Genomic DNA, 22,521 nt, shown 5'->3' with positions numbered 1-22,521 from the left:
AAAAATGAGGAAACGGACTGTAAAAGATGGAGAATGCAGAAGAACAATCTAGAACAGTGGTGCCCAAGCATAGGCATGGTGCGGGCCAAATCAGATCGCCTATGAATGCCGCGGGCCGCAACCATTTCTGACCATTCATGTGCATAACAAAGTTTGAAATATGCGACACCAGAAACCATTTTTTTAGGAATCACTGCAAGATTTACATTTGAAAGCATTCAGATCCACAACATGCACGAAGCATTACGACTAAACTAAGTGACCCCTATGACATTAAAAAAAATTCTCATAAGTCCATCATCTTTCAAATCAGTCCGCGGGCCGCACGAACCATCTCGGAGGGCCGCATGCTGCCCGCGGGCCGTGGTTTGGCCATCACTGATCTAGAATCATGAAGAGAGCGAAAAGTAAGACAGGAAAAGAAGAAAAAAGGAAAGAGGACGAGGAAACAACGGCAGAAGAGGCGACAGAAAAAAGAATTTTAATTTAATTTAATTTATTCGTATAATTCATCGGACAATTTGGGTCTAAATGAATACTTAAAAGTTACTTAGTTGTTAGTATTTACATTGTCAAGTGCATGAATTCGTTGGCGGTAAATGCGTGATGGTTCGTCAAAATTAAAAAGGTCAGCAAAGCAGTTGAATTGTCTGGTCATGGAAGCGATGGGAGAGTTGGCGGCATATTGCGTTGCTTCCTGTAGAATCATTCTGGGTCGTAAAACTCTTGAAGGTGCGTAGAGTCTGATTTGCGATAGGATGTCCGGTGCATCATATTCGCCAGTTAAAAGCTTGCAGACAAACACAGATTGCGAAACCTGTCTACGTCGACTTAGCGTGCTTAAACCCAACAGACGACAACGGTCTTCGTACGGTGTTAAGTTTTGCTGATCCCTCCACGGAAGATGACGAAGTGTATATCGAACAAATTTTCGCTGTACGTTTTCCAGTCTGGCGGACCAGACAGACTTGTGCGGGTTCCAAACGATGCTCGCAAATTCCAGCGTTGACCGTACAATAGAGCAATAGAGAGCTTTGAAGCAGATCGGGTCATTGAATTCACCAGCAATCTTAAATATGAACCCAAGATTACGATTGGACTTGTCAACGATGGCAGAAATATGAGAGTTCATGGTGAGTTTCTCGTCAAGTAATACTCCAAGGTCCTTCACCTGTTCTACCCTACTCAGTTTTGATCCGGAAATTTCGTAATCGAACTCTATTGCGCTTCTAGTGCGATGGAAACTGATGACGCAACATTTCTCCGCACTCAGTAACAATTGATTCCTTACGCACCAGTCACTGAACAAGTCCAGAAGCTTCTGCAACATTCTGCAGTCCTCGATTCTTCTGACTTCAAGATAGATTTTCAGATCATCAGCGAAGAAAAGCCTTCCACCTTCATTGAGTAGTAACGCTGCATCGTTTATGTAGATACAGAATAGCAATGGTCCCAAATTGCTACCCTGTGGCACACCAGAACCATTTGTAAACGCGGCAGACCGGCAGTTGCCAAGTTGTACGAAGAGTTGCCTATCCGTAAGGTAAGTTTCCAACCATCTGCACAATCTTGTGGTACACCCAAGTTTCTCCAGCTTGTTTAAAAGAATAGTATGATTAACGGTATCAAAAGCGGCTTTCAAATCAGTATAAACTGTATCCACTTGCGCTTTGGCGCTCATACTATTTATGCAGAACGATGTGAAATTCACCAAATTCGTTTCTACAGATCGCCCGGGAAAGAATCCATGTTGTAGTGTGCTTATATAATGCTGGCAGGCTGCAAATAACGTGTCTTTCATAACAATCTCGAATATTTTGGATTCAGCACACAAAGTGGTTATTAAAAAGTGGTTAATAAAAAGACAACGAGACAACAAGCGATAGGTCCTTTTTTCCCACGCCGCCGAAGCCATTTACCTACCTTATTTAGATTCAATTAAACTGCCGTGTTGGTGTACCCTGAGTGTTACCATGCGTCCAACTGAGAGCGAATCGAAAAGACCTAACGTAAACGAACTTTAGCATGACGTTTTCTGTCAAACTTTTGTTTTGCTGTCAAGTTTTTTACTTCAGATTTTCATTCTGCGCTCTTTTTCGTTTATTTTGATACTAATTTTGTAATGATCCGACCACGGGAAGTGACCGAAAAACGAAACGAACACATAAGCATTCCACTGCGGCGTGGAACAACCTCTCTGGAATAAAACGCCGCTCCTGTAAAAACACGATTTTCAAGCTTTATGTACCTTTCTCTCAGAAACTACACAACGTATTTAAACTTTTTTTTGGTTTTATTGGTGGAAGCTTGGCAAAGACTTTTATAACTTTTGAGCTTTGTAAACTAATCACAGCTTAAGAAAAAAGAAAAAGAAGGAAAAAAGATGGCTGAAAAAGAAAAATTTGTCTTCTTTTTCCTTACTGCAGTGCGGGTAAGACCGGTACCCCTTAATTTTACTAAATGGCATCAATTAATTGTGTTTTTAAACACTGAACGTGTTAGTATTCATTATTTCAGATAAGACCGATATGAAATATATAAAAAAAAATGCGAGTGCCGCCGATGCGCAACTGAATGTAATTACTCGCGAGTAGGTTTTAAGGTCTAATTCTCAGAAGTTCATTTTTAGTCTGCGGTCAACACGCCTTGAATGATCGCCAACTCGTTTACAGTCTTTTACAGAGAAAACAGATTCATTGTTCGATGTTACGGCTGTTATGGGTACCTCTTATGTACCGTAAATACCGCTATTTTCTGGTCACCCAACTATTTCTTCAAAAGTATCCGAGACATGTTTAGATCTAGTCAATGTTATCCCAGCTAATATTGTAGATAGACGTCTATTGAACTAATTGTTATATCTTGGTGTAAATTGAGGTCGTAAAACCCATCATGCGTCTTCTAGTCAAAGGACTGGCCACTTTGTCGGTGGATACGGAACTTGCTCGGTCATTGAGGCTCAAGTACATGATTTGACTTTCATCGTGTCTGTCTTTGAATTTTAGTGTGATTTGTAGTGTCAGATAATACATTTGGTTAATTTCAAATTGCGTCCATTTTCATATGCCGTATTTACTGAAAATTACTCTGGTCATATATTCGGAACTGATTAGCCGAATCCAACCATAATCAATAGCGACATATTGGACATTATTGTTTTTCATTTCGTGGCTGTATACTGACTGGTGCCAAAATTAGGCCAAAATTAGTATGGGGGTCTTACCCCCTTTGTAAGCGGGCTATGCAAAAAGACACATCGAGGCTGTGCGCTTGCTAGTGAGTAGGTAGCAGGATGTATGCACGCAGCATCGGTGGTTGCTTATCGTACGCTTGCGTCAGTTGTGTAAGCGCTGGATGCTGCTTATACTCGCTCGCATGAGACTGGGCATACTTTACTTCTTGCTCGGTTTGCAACATTGCCGATTTCACCCGCCAAGTTTTGGGCGCCGCCTATTATACGCAATGCATGTAATATCCCTTAATTTTAAAAAACACATTGGTAGAAAACTGAAATTTAAATCCGATATATAGCAATCGGACGTTCATATGTATGGCAAAAAATCGAAAGATGGGGTGCGTATCCCAATCTTCCCTGCCTTTTTACTTCTGCGGGCCAAATCAGATCGCCCATGAATGCCGCGGGTCGCAATAATGTCTGGCCATTCCTGTGCATAACAAAATGTAAAATAGGTGACAATAAAAACCATTTTCTAGGAATCACCATAAGATTTAAACCGGAAAGCATTCAGATTCACAACATTCACGAGGCATAACGATTAAACTGAGGGACTCCTATTTCATCAAAAAAAAATCTCCTAAGTCCACCATCTTTCAAATCAGTCCGCGGGCCGCACGAATTATCTCAAAGGGCCACATGCGGCCCGCGGGCCGCAGTTTGACCATCACTGGTCTAGTGTCTACCATATCGCGTATTCGCAAACATACAAATAAAAAATAATTCAAAGATTTAAGGGTCATTAAAAATCATTCACAAGATAAGCATTATTAAGATTTGTTTTACTTGTCAACTTTAGTTCGATTTTTAAAAAGATTTTGCTTAAACTTATACGAAATGCGGTAATTTAACGGTGTAAAATATTGCGGCGCTTATAATAAATCCTCCTGCTGCGGTGGTGATAACGCGCTCAGGAGATAACCGCGATACAGCCGCAAAATTAAAGTTTAGGTTTTCTGGTTTGTGGTTCGATAAAATATTAGTTTTGTAGCGTGTTTAGGGCGGAAAATAATTGATTTGGCAAATTTTCAAATACTAGATTTTCTATAATAAATCATGCGGTTATCTTTTGGTGGTTTGGTTCAGCTGTCAAGATAACCGCAATGTGCAATCTGCAATACTCGCACGCCGCCGCCGCCGAATAAAAATGATTCCTGCGCCGCCGCCTCCGCCGGTAATCTGACCGGCGCACACCTCTATGGAAAATCAGGATCTGATAAGAGAAGGAACGAAACAGACGAAAACGAAAAATGGAAAAGCAAAAAAAGACGAAAATCGGGACCAAAAAAAAAATCGAAACGGGACAGAAATTGACAAAAATTAGGGAAGGGGAAAAATGAGCACGGAAACGAGAAACGAAAGAAAATGAAAGAAAAAAAGCTGAAAAATGGTATATGACAAACAGCAAAGGAGGAAGACTAAACAACGAACAGAAAAGAGAAAGGGAGGTAAAACGAAACAAGGATACGGAACAGAAGACAAGAGAAAGCCTTTTTCCCCTTTTGGTTTCTCTTACCAGCAAAAAAAAAGAAGGCCGATAGAAAAAACGAGGAAAAAGTGGTCACACGGAATATAAAAGGAGAAAGATGGGACAAAAAATGGCAAAATGGGACAGAAAAAGAAGAAAATAAAAACAGGAAAAACGGACCTTAGAAAATGGTAAAACGAAAGAGAAAAGGACGTAAAACGGGAGATAAAAAAAGGCAAAGCGGAGGAAAAAGACAAAAACAGGGAGCCAAAAACAGAATAAATGTGACTGGACAGATGGGAAAACGGTACAGTAGTCCGATTTCAAGTACAAATTTATACTCTATTTTCTAGTCCAGTTCCAAACCTAATTGCTAGTCCAATTTCAACATTGTTTTTGTACCCAATTGAACCTGCGAGTTTGGAGTTTTCAACCTATTCGGCCGCTATTTTTGTGATAAGTAATCAGTAGATACGCCATCCTACGATGTTTCCATTTTTCCAAACCAAAATAGTTTTCTGAAAGATCGCGATCTATCCGCGGATACCCTACCTTTTGCTTTCGGCTGGGCAAACTAGTGTAATAGAATGAAAGATTTTCTATTTTTCTAAACTTTTCATCGTTACAATCTTAAATGAAACGGTTTGAGCGTGAAAAATTCTTTCGCCATCTAAAATATTAACATTCCGCAAAACTTTTTCCTACCGAAACACCAATCACCAAGTCCCTTTTCAAAGTTTAATCTTTTTCCGATAAGTTGAAAACCGTAGCTGTGTGGGTTGGGAAAATCACCGTCGGTCGTTTACTGTGCAGTATCTCCCGCGCGCACGCCATAATGTTTACAAATATTCTACGACGACGACGACAACGACGGTGAGAGAGGTCGAAACGGTTCGCCCATAAACGCGCTCTTTTCTTGTTTTTTTTTGGTTTCAGCTGAAGAAGGAAGAAGAATCCACATTCCACGTCATATATTCCCTGCGTTTCCTCCATTCCGCAGTCCCATTTTTGCTGTGTGGCACAACCGACGTTGTGTTAGTCCCCATCATCCGTCAGTGGCAGTGGCTTACTGGGAAATTTTCGCTCGCTTACTTCTCCACCGCCGCACCTTCGCACCACCACACACCCACCAACCCGCAGCGGAGGAGGAGGAGGAGTGCGCAGAAAAATCGATACACAGTTTCCTTCCTCGGGTTCGGGTGTCCTGTCCCGTCCTGCCTGCCTGTCCGCCCGCTCTTGAACCCACCCACTCACGACGCACGTATACTGCTGTTCGGGACGAATTCTCTAACAATTTTCTTTTTCCGCTTTTCTTGTTTCAGTGAAACCATGGCTGCTGTTAAGGCAGCAACAGCAACAGCAACGGGATCAACCCCAGCAGTAGCAAGACGTCACGCTTCAAGGATGACCTAATCATCATCCCCTGAAACGGACGAACGTACGTACGGACGGACGGCCTACCCCAAATATCGGTCCCCATTGCGGGTCAGTGCAGTTGCGCCGCAGTGCAAGCAAGGTCAGCCACCGAATTTCCTACTCAAACCGAAACAAGCTTCGCAGCTCGCAGCTCGCAGCTCGCAACCGCAAGTTGTTGTATTCATCCAAGCCGAGCAGTGTGAGAAATCTCTCAGGTTTTGTTTTTTTTTTTGAGGGTGATCCGTGAAGATTCTGTGTGTGTTTTTTTTTTCTAATAAGTATTTTTGTTTGGAAGCATCGGAACATTTAGCGTGAGAAGTTACTGCTGCTAAGGTGAAGAGTGAAGAGAGTGAAAAACCCCCACGGGAGAGGCCTCGCTAGAACGCGAGCGGGAGAGAACGATTGCATTTTGTGCAATTGCGCGTAGTGCACCGAGTCTTGGGGTATCGAACGACACAAACTACTAGCCCTGGCTGCCTCCGTGAACGGGCGGCTTCTAGTGCATCTGCCCTAGCAAATTTTGTGCGGAAGGGTTTCCGCTGCGCTGGGCGGCAGTTGGTTGTGCGACGAGGAATCTATCGCGCTCTCCTCCCCCGGATATTATTGTAGCAACCAAAATGCTCTCCTATATGCTACCAGTTGAGGAAAAATCGCCCTCAGTGACGGCGGCCAGTGCTGCTGCTGCGGCGCGGAATTTAAGCTTGAATCTGAACAATACCACAACCACCAACGGGGGTGGTGGCAGTGTCCCGGCCTCGAACGGGGCCACCAAAGGACAGGCAACCGGAATCCGGAAAGCGGACGGTTCGTCCAAAACGTCGTCGGTGCCAGTAGTGTTCGCTGGTGGCAACAGCAGCAGTCGTCCCAGCTCGGGAACGACGACGACAACGACTTCCGGAAAAGTGATCAAATCGGCCATCAAAACAAATCATCGCTATCATCTGGTCGGCAGTAACGGTGGTAACGGATCGTCGACCGGGGTGGAAGAGAACGGCGGTGGTGGCAGCAGAAAACGGTTCGGAAAGCGCGTTGGGGACAGTGCAGTTGGTCGCCCCAATCGGAATGGTGGATCCGCCGCTGCTAGTAGTGCTGGGGCAGAAGATTTGAGTGACGAACACACCAGTCTGCTCGGCGGTGGTGGCGTCGGTTCAAAGAGCGTGAAAAGTGATAAAAATTTCAACAATCTCATCCTGATCAACGGGAACGGGAATGTGAATGTGAAGCTCGCAAGTGTACTGAAGAATTCCTCGCAGAAGAATGGCACCGTCGTCAGTGGTTTGGGGGGAAACGGTGCACTGAATGGTGGCAGTGGTGGTGGCGGTGGCGGTGGTGACCTACAGTACGGGGGACCTCTCAAGGTGGCCATCAGCAGCAGCCACAATGGTTACAGTGCGGTGAATAACTGTGATGAAGATGAAGAGGAAGACGAAGACGGAAATGCCCATGAAGGATTCGATTTGGTCGCGGCCAACAATCGTAAAAATACCCAACAACAACAACAACAACAGCAGCAGAAGCAGTTGCAGCAAACGATCAACAACGGTGGCAACAAAATGAGTGCCAGTGCTAGTGTAACCAGAAATCTGAACGGAATCAACGGTAATCAGCAACCGCCGGCAGGACCCCAGCAGCAGTCCTCGGTGGAAACGCCGAGCAGTGGCATCATCGTGGATACCAGCGATGCCGACTCGGAACAGACCGCCACCAGTGGCGGTGGTGGTGGTGGCGGCGGCGGCGGGGCCGGTACCGATGGGTCCGGCGCCGGCGGAAAGAAGGTCAAGATGAACAAGCTTGGCGGCAGCAAGAATGTGACGCTCAAAAGGTGAGTCCTTGGTTGGATTTTTTTTTCTTGCTTCTATTTTCCTCGGACATTTGTGTGTGTGTCCGACGTGTATGTCTTTTTTTTTTCGCTCTATTCACTCTCTGGTTGGACAGCTGCCAGGGTGTGTTTCCATTATGGCCGGCCGTGCATCGGCCGTCGGCGGTCAGCAAGCGGCGGAAGGCAACATAATACAACACCGCACCGCACCGGAGTCGCTTATTTATAGCTCAGTTCTTGGAGTAAAATGGGACACCGAGCCGGCTCGCTGGTGATGTGAAATCGAATTTTCCGACTTGGAAGCTGACGCTGCAAATTTGGCATCACTTCAAGCTGTGCATGATGATGCTGTCAATGTTCGCAAATGTTTGCTTTGATTGCGGATGCATCGTGATCGAGTAGTTGATTGCTCAGAAGCTTGAAATTTGTTGGCTAACCTAGAAAATTGCCTCTGAAAAAGATGGTGATTCGTCAACCAACCGTGACTAAATACTGCAAGATGGGCAGATATTTTACGTCCGTAATGAGCCAAATGTGTTTGGCTAATTTCGTACTTAATTAATTCAATCAATTGAACGTTCGAACGACTGACAATGAATTTTCTAAACCGTCGTTCTGCGAAACAAATGTTTCTATACAGAAATTGTCCGATGAGCCTGCATTCTGATACGTATTCTTGTGAGAAACAACATTCTCTGACTCTTTTCTGACTAGAATATGGTCCTTTTTTTCGGGTTATCCAGCTGGTCGGTTGTCCTCAACCGGACCAGCAGGGATTATCAACTTATCAGGGCTCGACCCATGGAATTAATTTACTCTTCCATCCCTCTGGCATTTATGCACTGTTCCAAGATAGCACAGCACGACGTGGGTGTTCGCGGTAGTCGACAGAAGCTTTAAACCATAGGGTCTAACCCGCTTGTCAACCATCGAAACCAAACTGCTAGTGCACAATATTTATAATGGGAATCCGTCGCCGGTGGCTCTTGTAGTACCTATCAAGAATTCCTCTCCATCGCACTCCTGGTCCTGGGCTACTCGTCGCCAATTCGTTGCACGTCTCGACACCCGCAAGTCGACCTCAAGGTGGTTGAGCACGTTGGGGGCCCCTCTATTCCTGGTTTCGGTAGGGTGAATCCTACTTGAATTCACCAAAAAAAGGCTAATATTTACCCACATACAGAATTAAACGTGACCGCTGCTCATTTATTGATTACTAGCTGACCCGACAAACTTCGTATTGCCACAAAATAACCTGTGTTGTACATAAATCATGAATCTCGGATGATCTTTGTCACAATCTCGAGTTTTGCAAGCCCCCCAGTGGGCGGCGCTTCCGACGGCGGGTCGCCGGCAACACTCGCGACCGTCTCGTCCTGAATGATCTAGTGTTACTATAGATAGTTTTTGTGGTCTTGTATTGACTAATGTTTTATGGAAGAGTCTCGAATTTCTCGAGTTTGATTAGTTTTTGAGTTTCGCAAAAATTTCTGTTTTATTTGTATGAGAGTCCATATCCCCCTACCACAGGGGTGAGAGGTCTCTAACTATCGTAAAATAAATTCAAGACTCCAAAATCTCCCACATGCCAAATTTGGTTCCATTTGCTTGATTAGTTCTCAAGTTATAAGGAAATTTGAATTTCATTTGTATGGGAGCTCCCCTCTTAAAAGGGGAAGGGGTCGTAATTCACCATAGAAAAAATTTCTGCCATCTAAAACTCCCACATGCCAAATTTGGTTCCATTTGATTGATTAGTTCCCGAGATAAGAGGCAATTTGCATTTCATTTGTATGAGAGTCCACACTCTTAAAGGGGAGATGGGCCATAACTCGCTTTTTAAAGAAGAGAGGGGTCTCAATTCACCATAGGAAAAAATCTTGCGTCCAAAACCACTTACATGTCAAATTTGGTTAGTTAGTTTAATTAATTCTCGAGTTATGAGGAAATTTGTATTCCGTTTGTATAGGAACCCCCCCTCTTAAAGTTGAGAGGGGTCCTAATTCACCATAGAAAATATTCTTGCCCTCGAAAACTTTCACATGCCAAATTTGGTTTCATTTGCATGATTAGCTCTCGAGTTATGAGGAAATTTGTATTTCGTTTGTATAGGAGTCCCCCTTCCTAAAGTGGGGAGGGGTCCCAATTTATCATAGAAAAAAAATTTGCCTCCAGAAACCTCCACATGCCAAATTTGGTTCTATTTGCTTGATTAATTCTCGAGTTATGAGGAAATTTGAATTTCATTTGTATAGGAGCCCCCCCTCTTAAAGTGGGGAGGGGTTCTAATTCACCATAGAAAATATTCATGCCCAAGAAAACTTTCACATGCCAAATTTGGTTCCATTTGCTTGATTAGTTCTCGAGTTATGAGGAAATTTGCATTTCATTTGTATAGGAGCCCCCCCCCCTCTTAAAGTTGGGAGGGGTCCTAATTCATCATAGAAAAAATTTTTGTCTCCAAAAATACCAACGTGCCAAATTTGGTATCATTTGCTTGATTAATTCTCGAGTTATGAGGAAATTTGCATTTCGTTTGTATAGGAGCCCCCCCCCTCTTAAAGTTGGGAGGGGTCCTAATTCACCATAGAAAATATTCTTGCCCTCGAAAACTTTCACATGCCAAATTTGGTTCCATTTGCTTGATTAATTCTCGAGTTATGAGGAAATTTGCATTTCATTTGTATAGGAGCCCCCCTTCCTAAAGTGGGGAGGGGTCCCAATTCATCATAGAAAAAAATTTTGTCTCCAAAAACACCCACATGCCAAATTTGGTTCCATTTGCTTAATTACTTCTCGAGTTATGAGGAAAATTGTGTTTCTTTGGTACAGGAGCCCCCCCCTCTTAAAGTGGGGAGGGGTCCTAATTTACTATAGAAAATATTCTTGCCCTCGAAAACCTTCACATGCCAAATTTGGTTCCATTTGCTTGATTAGTTCTCGAGTTATGAGGAAATTTGTATGGAAGCCCCCCCTTTTAAAGAGGAGAGGAGTTATAAAGAGGGGAGGGGTCTCAATTTACCATAGAATAAATTCTTGTCACCGAAAACACCCACATGCCAAATTTTGTTCTATTTGCTTGATTAGTTGTCGAGTTATGCAGAAATTTGTGTTTCATTTGTATGGGAGCCCCCCCCCCTCTTAGTGGGGGGAGGGGTTTCTAACCATCACTAAAACCTTTCCTGGCCCCAAAAAACCTCTACATGCATATTTTCATGCCGATTGGTTCAGTAGTTTTCGATTCTATAAGGAACATACGGACAGACAGACAGACAGACCGAAATCCTTCTTTATAGGTATAGATTTAAAAAGCTGTGTTATAAATAAATAGCTATTTTAAACTTTTGTTGTGTGGCTTAATTCACATTAATTCAACAGGATTCGTCTTAAAATTAGTTAATACATTATATGACGGTACTCGACGTTTCGGTGGACTTTCGGTTCTCTGTAGCCTTTCCCGAGGGCATTTTACAAAGTTATCGTAAAAAGTGGGCCAAAGGGTTCCAAAGCTTCATTAAAATTTGTACACCAACATAGTTTACGGACTTATTGTTAAGGAAAATAATACTTTTAAAGCAAACCGGAGGATTTTTTCGATATTCTTTCAGGACAATTCAAATTTTTCTCCCTTTGATTTAATTACTCTCAATCACTGATAAGAAAGCGTTTGTCCTGTGTTTGCCGTTGTTTATCATTTTGTTTTTGTTTCTGTTTTTTTGCGTATTTTCTTTGTCATTTTGACGTCTTTTGCGTTTTTTTTTTTGCGATCGTTTCATCGTCTTTTGTCGAAGATTTGCTGTTTTTGTTGTTGTTATTCTTTCGTCGTCCTGTTTGCTAGCAAAAAGTAAAAAGTTTTGCTTTTTTACAGTCAGTGTTTTTTTGTCGCATATTCAACACTTTTTCATCGCAATGTTGCCATTATTAAATCGCTTTTTCTTCATCTTTTATTCGCTTTTTCATCGTTTTTATGTAACTTTTTCGTTGCCTCTTCGTCATCTATTTGCCTACTTTCCGTCATTTTTTCTTTGTCGATTTTCGTCATCTTATTGTTGTCTTTTCGACGCATTTCCCCTGCTTTTTTGTCAGCTACTTGCTGTCTTTTCTTCAAAACCGTTGTCCTTTTGTCATCTCTCTATCGTATTTTTGTCGTTTTTTCATAGTCTTGTTACCTTTATTTTCATTGTGTCCTCGTCGTTTTTCAAGCTCCGCTTTTAGCCTGTTTTGTCGTTTTTTCCAGCGGCTTTTTGTCATCACATTTTTTTTATTGTTTTCGTCAGTTTTTTGCCCGTTTTTCATTGTCTCGTTTGTTAGCAAGGCAACAAGAAAAAGTGATAACTGGGAATAGAGATTTAAATATTAATAGGAAAAATTGTAAATATAGAGATCACGAGGAGAAATAAGAATTTGTAAAGAGCAGAAACAAATTTAAATTAAACTGTAAGGAGAAGGCTGCAATTGATTGAAAGATGAAAGAGATTGTGTGAACGATTGAATTGAAAAAAAAAGAAAACTGGCAAAAATCGAAATATAAAACTAGTAAAAATGGAGAAAAAGAGGATGAAAAAAGAAAAGGAAATAGAAATAGAAAGTTATTAAATTAAATTTTAAAAGAAAGATAAAAATAGTCAGAAATATAAAAATAGTCAGAAATATAAATAGCAAAAAGTATCACTTTCCTTGCTGAAAAGAGAAATAGAAAGAGATGGAAAAGAAAATACAAGTATCATATAAAGAGATTACTTACCTGTTGTACGGCTACAATCCGATGATCAAATCAGTTCCAAATTTAACATCCGTCTTCATGTTTGTCAACTACCAGTTGGCCTCGAGGTACGACTCTGGTCGTTCGAATCTCGGCACTAGCACCGCAATTGTCCTGTATAGTTGGCTGCGAAGTCTGTCGAATAAAAATAGCAGGTCAAGTTTCGAAAATGGAAGGACCCTAGCAACATGTGAGATGACGTGTTGTTGGTACCGCTTCTCTGCACGTCTGGCCTCCCATTTGTACCTTCCAATGCAATGGTGAACAGTAAATTGGATAGCTCGTTGCCTAGTTTCAAACCATCTAACGCCACGAACGAGTCCGATATCTTACCTGTTATTCTGATGCTTAATTTTGAACCATCAAGGGTAGCAGGTTGGTAAATCCTATTCAAGCATAATCTGCAACAGCTTATTTCGTTTAACTATATCGTACGCCGCCTTGAAGCCTTTGAATAAATGGTGAGTCTGAAAGTTTAACATTTAGTCCGACGCGGAGCGTCCTTTACGTCCTTCAGGTAAACTACTTGATCCCATCTCAATCTGCTGCTTATATGAGCGAATAGATTAAAACATTTTCTGAGAATTCCTACATTTAACAACCATTCCGTCAATCACCTGCGCGTGTGTTTTTATATCTACTTTTCCACCACCGCCGCCGGTTCCAAAACCAATCTTCGGTGCTGTTGTTATTAGTTGCTACCTAACGATGACCACCCTGAACTTGAACGTTTTATGATGCGTCGAGAACCATCAGGTCCGGTTGAATGTGTTTATTATCGCACAAACCGCAGGCGCTGCTGGCCGGTTGGTGCCGCCGCTATTTACGGTTACACCCCCGCCCGCCAGGAAAAACAACACACGGCAGTGAAAGGTATTCCCGACTATTGGACCATCATCATCGTCATCATCATCATCGTCGTCGGACCATCGTCGTGCGTCAATTCCCGCACAGCCAACGGCGTCATCGTCGCCGTTCATCAGTTTGACAGGTTCCATTTCCTTTCGAACCGCGATCCGCGAAGCCATTAATGGTACACTAATAAGACTGAAACTTTTACTCTCACTCTAGACCGATCGAAATCTGCACCATTCTTTCTTTAATGGTGGTGCAAAAAAAAAACATCTGCTACTTATTGCTGCTGTGCTGTGCTGCAGTAAAACAGTTTTTACTAAAATCTTGCAAATGGCTGGAAGCTACAATCACAGCGGTAGTTAGTTGGTGGTTGGTAATAGTAGTGGGTGAGTGCCAATCTTCTCCAGTGCTCCAGCAGCCCAGCCGAGCTGCCGTGCATTAGTTCCGTTCCGTCAGTGTAAACAGTCGATTGAGCAATTGCGCGAGATTTGAAATAGGTCAGATCTGCTGCTGCTTGGCGGTGCGATGGCGTTGCACCAGCTTTAGCTCTAGCAGCTCATTTGCATCGTCATGCTGCCATGATGATGATGATGATGCTGCAGCTGCCGGAGATGCTGTGCTATAGGTGCTAGAGAAGTGAAGTAATCAGAAGGGTAAAAAATTGTTTTACGTGTTTACTGATTATCGCCTAGCCCCCTAAGCCACTCACTGGATGGATGGTTTACTTCTGACAAGCTTCTTAAAAAAAAGTCATTTTGATGCGCACCGGAAAGATGCTATATGCTGTGTTTTTTATCGACTGGATTCAATTGTATCTATTAATATTTTGGCAGGGATCAAAACTGAGGTTTGATGTCTTTCCGACGTTTCGACACTTTGTTGGTGTCTTTTTCAAGGGGTAATATCATCACGTAAATGACCAAATATTAATAGAAACTTTCCGGTATAGTCAGAAATGCGGAATAAATTATTCTTATGTCTTCATTTTCACACAATTTAAATTTAAAATAATGAGCCGGATCGCAAAAAGCTCATGTTGAACGACTCACTTTTCCTGGTAGAAATTGGGTATGGCAGGGACAGTCTTTTTAGTTCCATATTAAATATGATTGTGCATTGAAACAATCACAAAACACTTAAATTGAAATATTTACAAAGAAATCCTCACGACCACGTCGGTTTCTAATTTCGGTTTTCACACTGCTATAAGACTTCACAATACTTTACTAGTCTCAAACGAATAAGGGTTTGGTTATAAACAAGCAGCTGAAATCCTGGTCCTATTTTCAAATTAATTAGCTTTACCTTTTTTACGCTATAACTAAAAACTGTTGAACATTTAAGTCTTCAGGAAACCCAACAAAAAAGCCGCGAAAAGATGACTAAAATACAAAACAGGAACGACAATGGAGGGACGCCGAAAATGCGACGTAAAGACGGAGGAAACGCAATGAAAAGCATGTCGAAAAAGTTATGCAGCAATGGCGGCAATGCGATGAACACTTGACGAAAAGGCGACCCAAAATAAGGTGGAAATAACATGATAATACAATGAAAATGACAAAAAGACGTTAGAACAGCGTTAAAAAGTTGACAAAACATGCAAAAAAGACGAAGAGATGAGAAATATACGAGAAAACGGCAAAAAGGGACGAAAAAAAAACAAAAGGACGATAAAAGACGCTTAAAAGATGACAAAAAAAACGAAGCAAAGACGCCACAATAACAACAAAAACTATGGAAACGATAAAAAGTCATTGAAAAAAGTGACTGCTAAAAGCAGACGATGAAAATATGGCAAAAAAAAACCATGAGAAAACGAAAAAATACGAGAGATGACAAAAGCTACAACAAATGTTTAAAACAAATGTTTGTTTTTCGTTTTATCATCTTTTTGTTACTGTTTGGCGTTTTTTCGTCGTCGTTTTGATATCTTTTCTTCGTTTTTTGTCGTCACTTCGTCGCTTATTCTGTGTTTTTGTCACTCTTTTGGCCTTTTTTCGTCGTTGCTGAATGTTATTGCCTTTTTACTGCCTTTTCCCCGTTTGGTGCGTCGTTTTTCTGTCGTATTTTCGTTATTTTTTCGTCTTCTTTTTGGCGGGTATTGCCGATTTTTTGTCTCAGGCGTTTAACCTTTTTGTCGCGTTTTTTGTTTCGGTTTTGTCGCTATTTTTTGCATGTATTCGTCGTTTTTTTTTTAATTGAAAGTCCATATCATTTCCGTCAATTTTTTTTGTCGTCTTTCATTATCTTTCCGTCCACTTTTCATTGCATTTTCAATCGGCTTTACAACATCAGCTTTTCTTCACCTTTTCACCGAATTTCATCGTCTTTATGTCGCCTAATTGCCGCCTCTTCGTCGCATTTTTTATCGTTTTTTGGTCATCTTATTATTGCCCTTTCGATGGTTTTTCGCCGTCTTTTGTTAACTCTTGTTGTTTTTTCTTCAAAGTCGCCGTTCTTTTGTCATCCCTCGTCGTATTTTTTTCGTTGTTTCATGGTGTTTTTGCCATGTTTTGTCCTATGCTTTTAGCAGCCATACTTTTGTCACTTATTTCATCGGCTTTTTGCCATTTTTATTGTCTTTTTGTTGTTATTCTGATGTGTTTTCCGATTTTTTTTTGTCATGATTGAATCATCTTTTGTCTTTTTTTGTTTTTTCTTCACTTTTTTTGTCGTTTTCGCGCATATTCGGCATCGTTTTGTCGTCTTGCATGTTTTGTCACCTTTTTGACGCTGTTTAAACGTCTTTGTCGTATTTATTTGTTTTGTCATTGTTTAAACGTCTTTTCGCCTTCTCTCATTGTATTTTTTTATTATTTCTGTCTTATTTTTGTTTTATTTTTGTCAAGTCGTCGACGCATTCTCGCCACTGTTTCATAACTTTTTATATCTTTCCATCGCGTTTTCGTCGTTTTTACGCCGCCTTTTCGCCGTCTCTTCATTGTCGTTACTTAGTATTTTAGTCATCTTTCTTCGCCATCGTCTTTTCATCGATATTCCACGTTATTTCCGTTGTTCTCTGGATGTCTTTCGTTGTCTTTCCGTTACCTTTTCATCGCATTTTCACCATCTTTACATCGCTTTTTTATCTTTTCCCCGAGTTTCGACGTTTTTACACAAACTATTTTCCGTCATTTCGTCGCCTTCTTTGAAGTTTTTTTCATCATCATTCATTATTTTCTTTTTGGACGCATTTTCGCCGTCCTTTGTCATCTCTTTCTTGTTTTTTTCTTCAAACTTGTCGGTCGCTGAAAAAGCTACAACAAATGTTTACCGCAGAGGTCAATAAACGGCGAACAGACAATGAAAAGATGACAAAAAGAGGACGAATTTGAAGAAAACCTAACAAAGATGACGAAAAACGACAAAAGAATGACGAAATCACTACAAATAAACAATGAAGAGGCGGCAAAAACCCGCTGGTAAGAGACAAAAACGCGATGAAAAGGTGAAGAAACAGTGCTGCAAAGATGGTGAAAATACGATGAAACGTAACGGTAACGGAAAAATGACAAAAGACAGCAAAATATAAAAAATCGACAAAAAGTAATAGCGATGAAACACAAAACACGACTAAAGCAACAAAAAGATGTTAAAAATTTGTCAAACTGGTGGCAAAACAAGCGAAAAGACAGCAAAAAAACCACTAAATGCAAATAGAAAGGCAAAACTTCTGTTGTCCTTTTAACAAACTGAACTTGAAAAGACAACAAATGAAAAGATGACGAATATCCCAAGCAGCAATGTGAGTTTTATTGCACTCTTTTGGCGGTTTTCATGACCAATTTTGGTCTTAAATGCCATCATAAGAGTGCAATAAAACCCAAATGATTACTTGGGATATGACGGAAAGACGTTGAAAGAGCGGGAAAAAGGCGCTAAAAAGACTACATTTCTGTGCTCTTGACAATAAACAGAAGGACTAAAAAGGTTAAAAATCTGACGAAAAAACAACAACAAAAACGATAAAATGACGACAACAGACGATTAGATGACAAAAAGGAACAAAACCATCGAAACGACAGCATAAAGCTGATGAAAATGGCAAAAATCCGCTGTGAAAAGCAACAATGCAACAATGGTTACGGCAAGTGAATAGATGATGGAAATATGGCTAAAAGACTTTTAAAAAAACGACAAAAATACGATGGTGAGATGACAAAAGGACGGCGAATTTCAAGGAAAGACAGCCCAGCGATGACAAAAGATGGCGAAAATACGATGAAAAGTATACGGAAAGACGACCAAAAAGTGACTGAACCAATAAGGAGTTTAAAATTTTTCAAAAACGCACCAAAACTTGCAAAAAGGCAACAGAAAGATAACGAAGGGCGATGAAAAGATAGTAAAAAGGAATTACTTTTGTTGCTTGACTTGCTTACACACGGAACGATGGAAAAGGGCAAAAAAGCGACGAAAAAACAACGAAAAATATGACAAAACGACAACAAGATTCGATTGAACGAAGACAAAAAAATGAAGAAAGTCGACGAAAACGACAAAAAGCCGCTGAGAAAAGTGACAAAACATGCTTAAACCAAAGGTCTAAAAACGACGAAAATACTATAAAAATATGGTAACAAAACCATGAAAAAACAACAAAAATATGATGAAGAGATGACAACAGGACGACAATTTTGAAGAAAACACCAAATGATGACAAAAGACGTCAAAAAGACAACAATAAGATGACGAAAAAACGGCAAAAAATGGCGAAAGGGTGGCGAAAAGATGGCACGACAATAAACGTAGAAAATAATTTGAAAATTCCAAAAAAGGTCGACGGAAAAACGCCAAAGTAACGACAAAAAAAAAACAACAAAAAATACGCCAAAAGCGACAAGAAAAATAAGGCGTTTGAAACGTGTCAAAAAGCTAACAAAACATGCAAAAACTACAACGAAAAGGTGAGGAATATACAACAGAAAAACGACAATGAACAACACCAACACTGTAAAAAGGCAAAACTTTCATTCTTTCGTTAACGAACAGGATCGCGAACAGATAAACAACGGCAAATCGACGACAAAAGACGATGGAACGATGACAAAAAAAAAACGTAAAACACGCCAGCATAACAAATAAAATAAGTAAGAAACAACAGTAAACACAAAATGGCAACAATTGACAAAAAATAGGGGTCAGTCCCGGCGTAGTGGTTAGCATTCACGCCTCTCACGTCGAAGACCCGGGTTCAAATCCCAACCCTGCGCAGAAGTCACGAACGACCCAAGCTGTTAACGTGGTTATATTCTAACAAAAGAAAAAAAATACGACAAAAAAACAAAAAAAAAAGACGACGCAAATACGATGAAAATATGGCAAAATAATATGAATAGACAACAATACTAAAACAGAGAAATGACAAAAAATACTACGAATTCGAAGAAAAGACAGCAAAGTGATGGCAACAAGATGACAGAAGACGGTAAAAAGGCGTCATAAAGACAACAATAACAACATGAATCATCGATAACAAGACGACGACGCCAAGATTGCGACAAGACATAAAAACAAAAAGGTGTTTGACATGTGTTAAAAAGGCGACAAAATATACAGAAAGATGACAAAAAACGTAAGCGTAATTTTTGACGACAAAAATGTCGACAAAATGACGAAGAGAAGACGACAAAATGACGAAGTAAAGACGCCAAAAACAGCATCACCAAAAACGTAAGCGGCAAAAAGCCGATGAAAAAACGACAATAATGCCAAAAACAAAAAGTCGAGAAAGGACAAACAGATGACGCAAATACGATGGAAATTTGGCAAAGAGACCATTAAAAGATATCCGAAATCTAGAGAGACAGAGAGTGAAAAAACACCAAAACAGATGAAAAAGAAGACGCAGAAGCGACGAAAAATGTCAAAATAGAAAATACCGCACGACAAAAAACTATGAATAGATACAGAAAAGGCGACAATAAAAAAAATGGCAAAACAGCTACAAGAAATGCCAAAAAAAGTCTAAGAATTACGACAAAAAATGCGCCATCAAGAAACTGGTAGGCCATATTCTAGAAATTTCATTATGATCAGCGGATCAAAAAAAAATCTTCTATATCTTCATATACAAAGGTGTTCGCTCACGGCTCATGGCTTTTTACACCACCTTCGGCATGGCAACTCCATTGAGAAGTTTGTTCAATTGTTTGTCGTTACGGATGACCAGCTGCCAACGACGTTGGATGGTTCAAGTCTTCTAAGCGTTGCTTCAATAACCCTTCCTTATCCAATCTTCCGCTCTTTCCCCCTTTTGCGGCTTCTCTCGCCCTGGAGACGCTATCAACACTTTATTCTACCGTTTGCCTTATTTATTGTAAAAATTTAAAATACAAACCGAAAAAAGCTTCAAAACGACTCTAAAATTGTTTCAAAAAGGCTTCAAAAAGCACCAAAAAGGTTGTTAAACAGCTCCAATAGGGTCTCGAAAAGTACAAAAAAGCTCCAAAAGAGCTCTGGAAAGGATGCAAAAGTGTCCAAAGAGCTGCTTTAAAAGGGCAAAGAAAAAAGAGAAAGCAAATAATTATGTCATCCTTGGTTGGTTCAAACAGATCTCAAGCTCAAAAAAGGCGCTTAAAAAGCTCTAAATATCGCCAAAAAAAAGCCGCTAAAAATCTCCAAAGAGGCTTCAACAAGGCTTCCAAGTAATTCCAAAATGGATCAAAAAGGCTTTAAAAAGGTTAGCTAAAGGCTCTAACAAGGTTTAAAAAGATTTTAAAGGGGCACCAAAAAGGCTCTAAGCAGTCCAAAAATACTGTAAGGAAGTTCTACCAGGCTCGAACAATGCACCAAGAAGAACCAAAGAGCTGAAAACGGCTCCCAAAAGATTCTAAAAACGCTCTAAAAAGCACCAAAACACACCAGCAAAACGGTTCAAGGAAAGGACCAAAACCAGGCTCCAAAACTGTTAAGAAGCGGCACTAAGCCGCCTCCAGCATAAAGGTCTAATAAAATTTAAAAATGTTAAAAACGCTAAATAATGCCAAATAAGTTTTAAAAAGACACAAGAAAGTTTAAAAAAGACTCCAAAACTTTCGGAATATCACCAGAAATGCTCAAAACAGGGCCTAAAATTGCCGCAAAAACTTTAGCTTTAGGAAAAGATTCCAAAAAAGCTTATAAAAGCTTTGAAAAGGCCTCGAAAAGATTCCAAAATAACTCCAAAAAGCTTTCGAAACTGCTTTCGAAAACGGCTCTGAAACGACTCTGGAAAAAGAAAACCGAAGAGGAAATGAAAAAAAGGCAGCGATCAATAGAATAAACGTGACAGAAAAGAAGAATGAGGAGTTAGAAAAGGACGAAAAATGCAATCGAACAAAAGAGAAAAAGTTAGAGTAGCTAGTAGAGTATAGGCCGCTACGGTTTAGTGGTGTAATTGGTTAAACAACACACTCAACTAAAGACTGAGAACTTGTGAGTTCGACCCTCACCTTTGCTTAGTCGATATTTTTAGTCTAAGGTCAAGATTTTCAGTTCATCTTATTTTTGACAAACATTAAACATTTACGCCTCCTGGAAAAGTAAAACTTCTAATTAAAATCAGCCCAAATTGAAATCTTATTTAATGTCTAATATCAAGTTCTAATTTAGGGTTAGCTTAATTTAATTTTCAACTTTAGCTCAGTGTCGGTGATTCGGTGAAAAGCAGACCAAAACTACCAAAAAACGGCGATAAGCCAGGAAAAGGACGACAAAAGCCGACCAAAAAGTAGCGAAAAGATGACTAAAAATAAAACAAAAAATAGACAACAAATAACAAAAAAGTGAAAAAAAACCTTGAAAAAATTATTAAAAAAACATACACAGAAAGACGAAAAAGTGACAAAAAGGCAGCAAAAACAACGGCGAAAAGTAACGAAAAAACGACAAGATGAAAGCGAAAGGACACCAATTAGCCAATAAAAAGCCAGGCTGCCAAAAAGTGTCAAGAAGGCAACAAAGTATGCTGAAAATGACAAAAAAGGACGAAGATACGAAAAAGAAAAAACGAAACATCGACGAAAATACAACGAAAAAAAAAACTAAAAATGCACTAAACAACAACGAAAAGGAGATGAAAAGATTACCGAAACGTGACAACAACCAGTAAAAATATCGCAAAAAAGCGACGAAAGCTACCGAAAAACGACAAAAATTCCATCAAAAGCAACCAAAAGGACGCCGAAAAACATTATAACGATGCCATAAAAGCGATAAAACCGTTGAAAATGGCGACAAAAAAGACGCTAAAAAGACAATAAAAGGAGGTGTCAAACAGGTCAAGAGAGAAAAACGAAAAAAAAGTATGAAGGTCTATGCCTAAGGGCACGTACGCTGCGCTAACGTAGAACTACGAATATAGATGCAATTCGATAACACTGGGCATTCTTCAAATCTTCTACAGTTTGTTACGCAAGTTTATAACTTTGTTAGATGATGTCGAGATTAAATTTTCAAAATGCATGTGTCAAATGTATATCAGTTTCTTCCAATTTATTTCTATAAAGAATTAAATCACCAAGTCACAATCATACATCTTTTGGTAATTGGCAGTAATACCATATTTTGTAGATTTTTGAGTAGATTGTATCATTAGGTAACTTTAAATAACTGGCTGGAAACTACACAACAATTAACAATCGATATACGTGTATTGGCTTAAAAAGAACTTATTCAAAGCATAAAATATTTGTCATTAAATGCAAAACTTTTAGCTAAACAGTAAATAATAATCAATTGATCTGGGTTATTCAAAAAACTAATTCACTCTTATCAATTTATTCGAAAATAGTTGACAATACCATTTTTATGGCATATCGCTTTGATGTATGCTTGTATTTCAACAATCATGTAAATGCTAGTTAAAATCACGCAGGCTGGAAGATATTAAATTATTACTACGCTCTAAGGACATTGGAGGTTTTTCGTGGCTTTTTTCTCTGCTTTTCATATATTTTTACTTTACAGCAATTAAATCAAAA

The 22,521-nt window shown here is 40.0% G+C and overlaps 1 protein-coding gene across 1 annotated transcript in view; it reads left to right on the top strand.

Annotated features, from left to right (window-relative positions):
* Window positions 1–22,521, top strand: part of LOC128732981 (AT-rich interactive domain-containing protein 1B-like) — a 414,204-nt gene that overhangs the window by 126,836 nt on the left and 264,847 nt on the right. Inside the window, exon 3 of the mRNA XM_053826489.1 lies at window positions 6,026–7,941. Coding sequence (XP_053682464.1) covers window positions 6,737–7,941 — 1,205 coding nt within the window. The 5' untranslated portion in view covers window positions 6,026–6,736. The remainder of the gene's footprint in view (window positions 1–6,025; window positions 7,942–22,521) is intronic.

The sequence above is a fragment of the Sabethes cyaneus genome, chromosome 1 (genome assembly GCF_943734655.1).
Source record: "Sabethes cyaneus chromosome 1, idSabCyanKW18_F2, whole genome shotgun sequence".
NCBI classification, from domain to species: domain Eukaryota; kingdom Metazoa; phylum Arthropoda; class Insecta; order Diptera; family Culicidae; genus Sabethes; species Sabethes cyaneus.
This window is presented reverse-complemented; position numbering and strand designations above follow the sequence as displayed.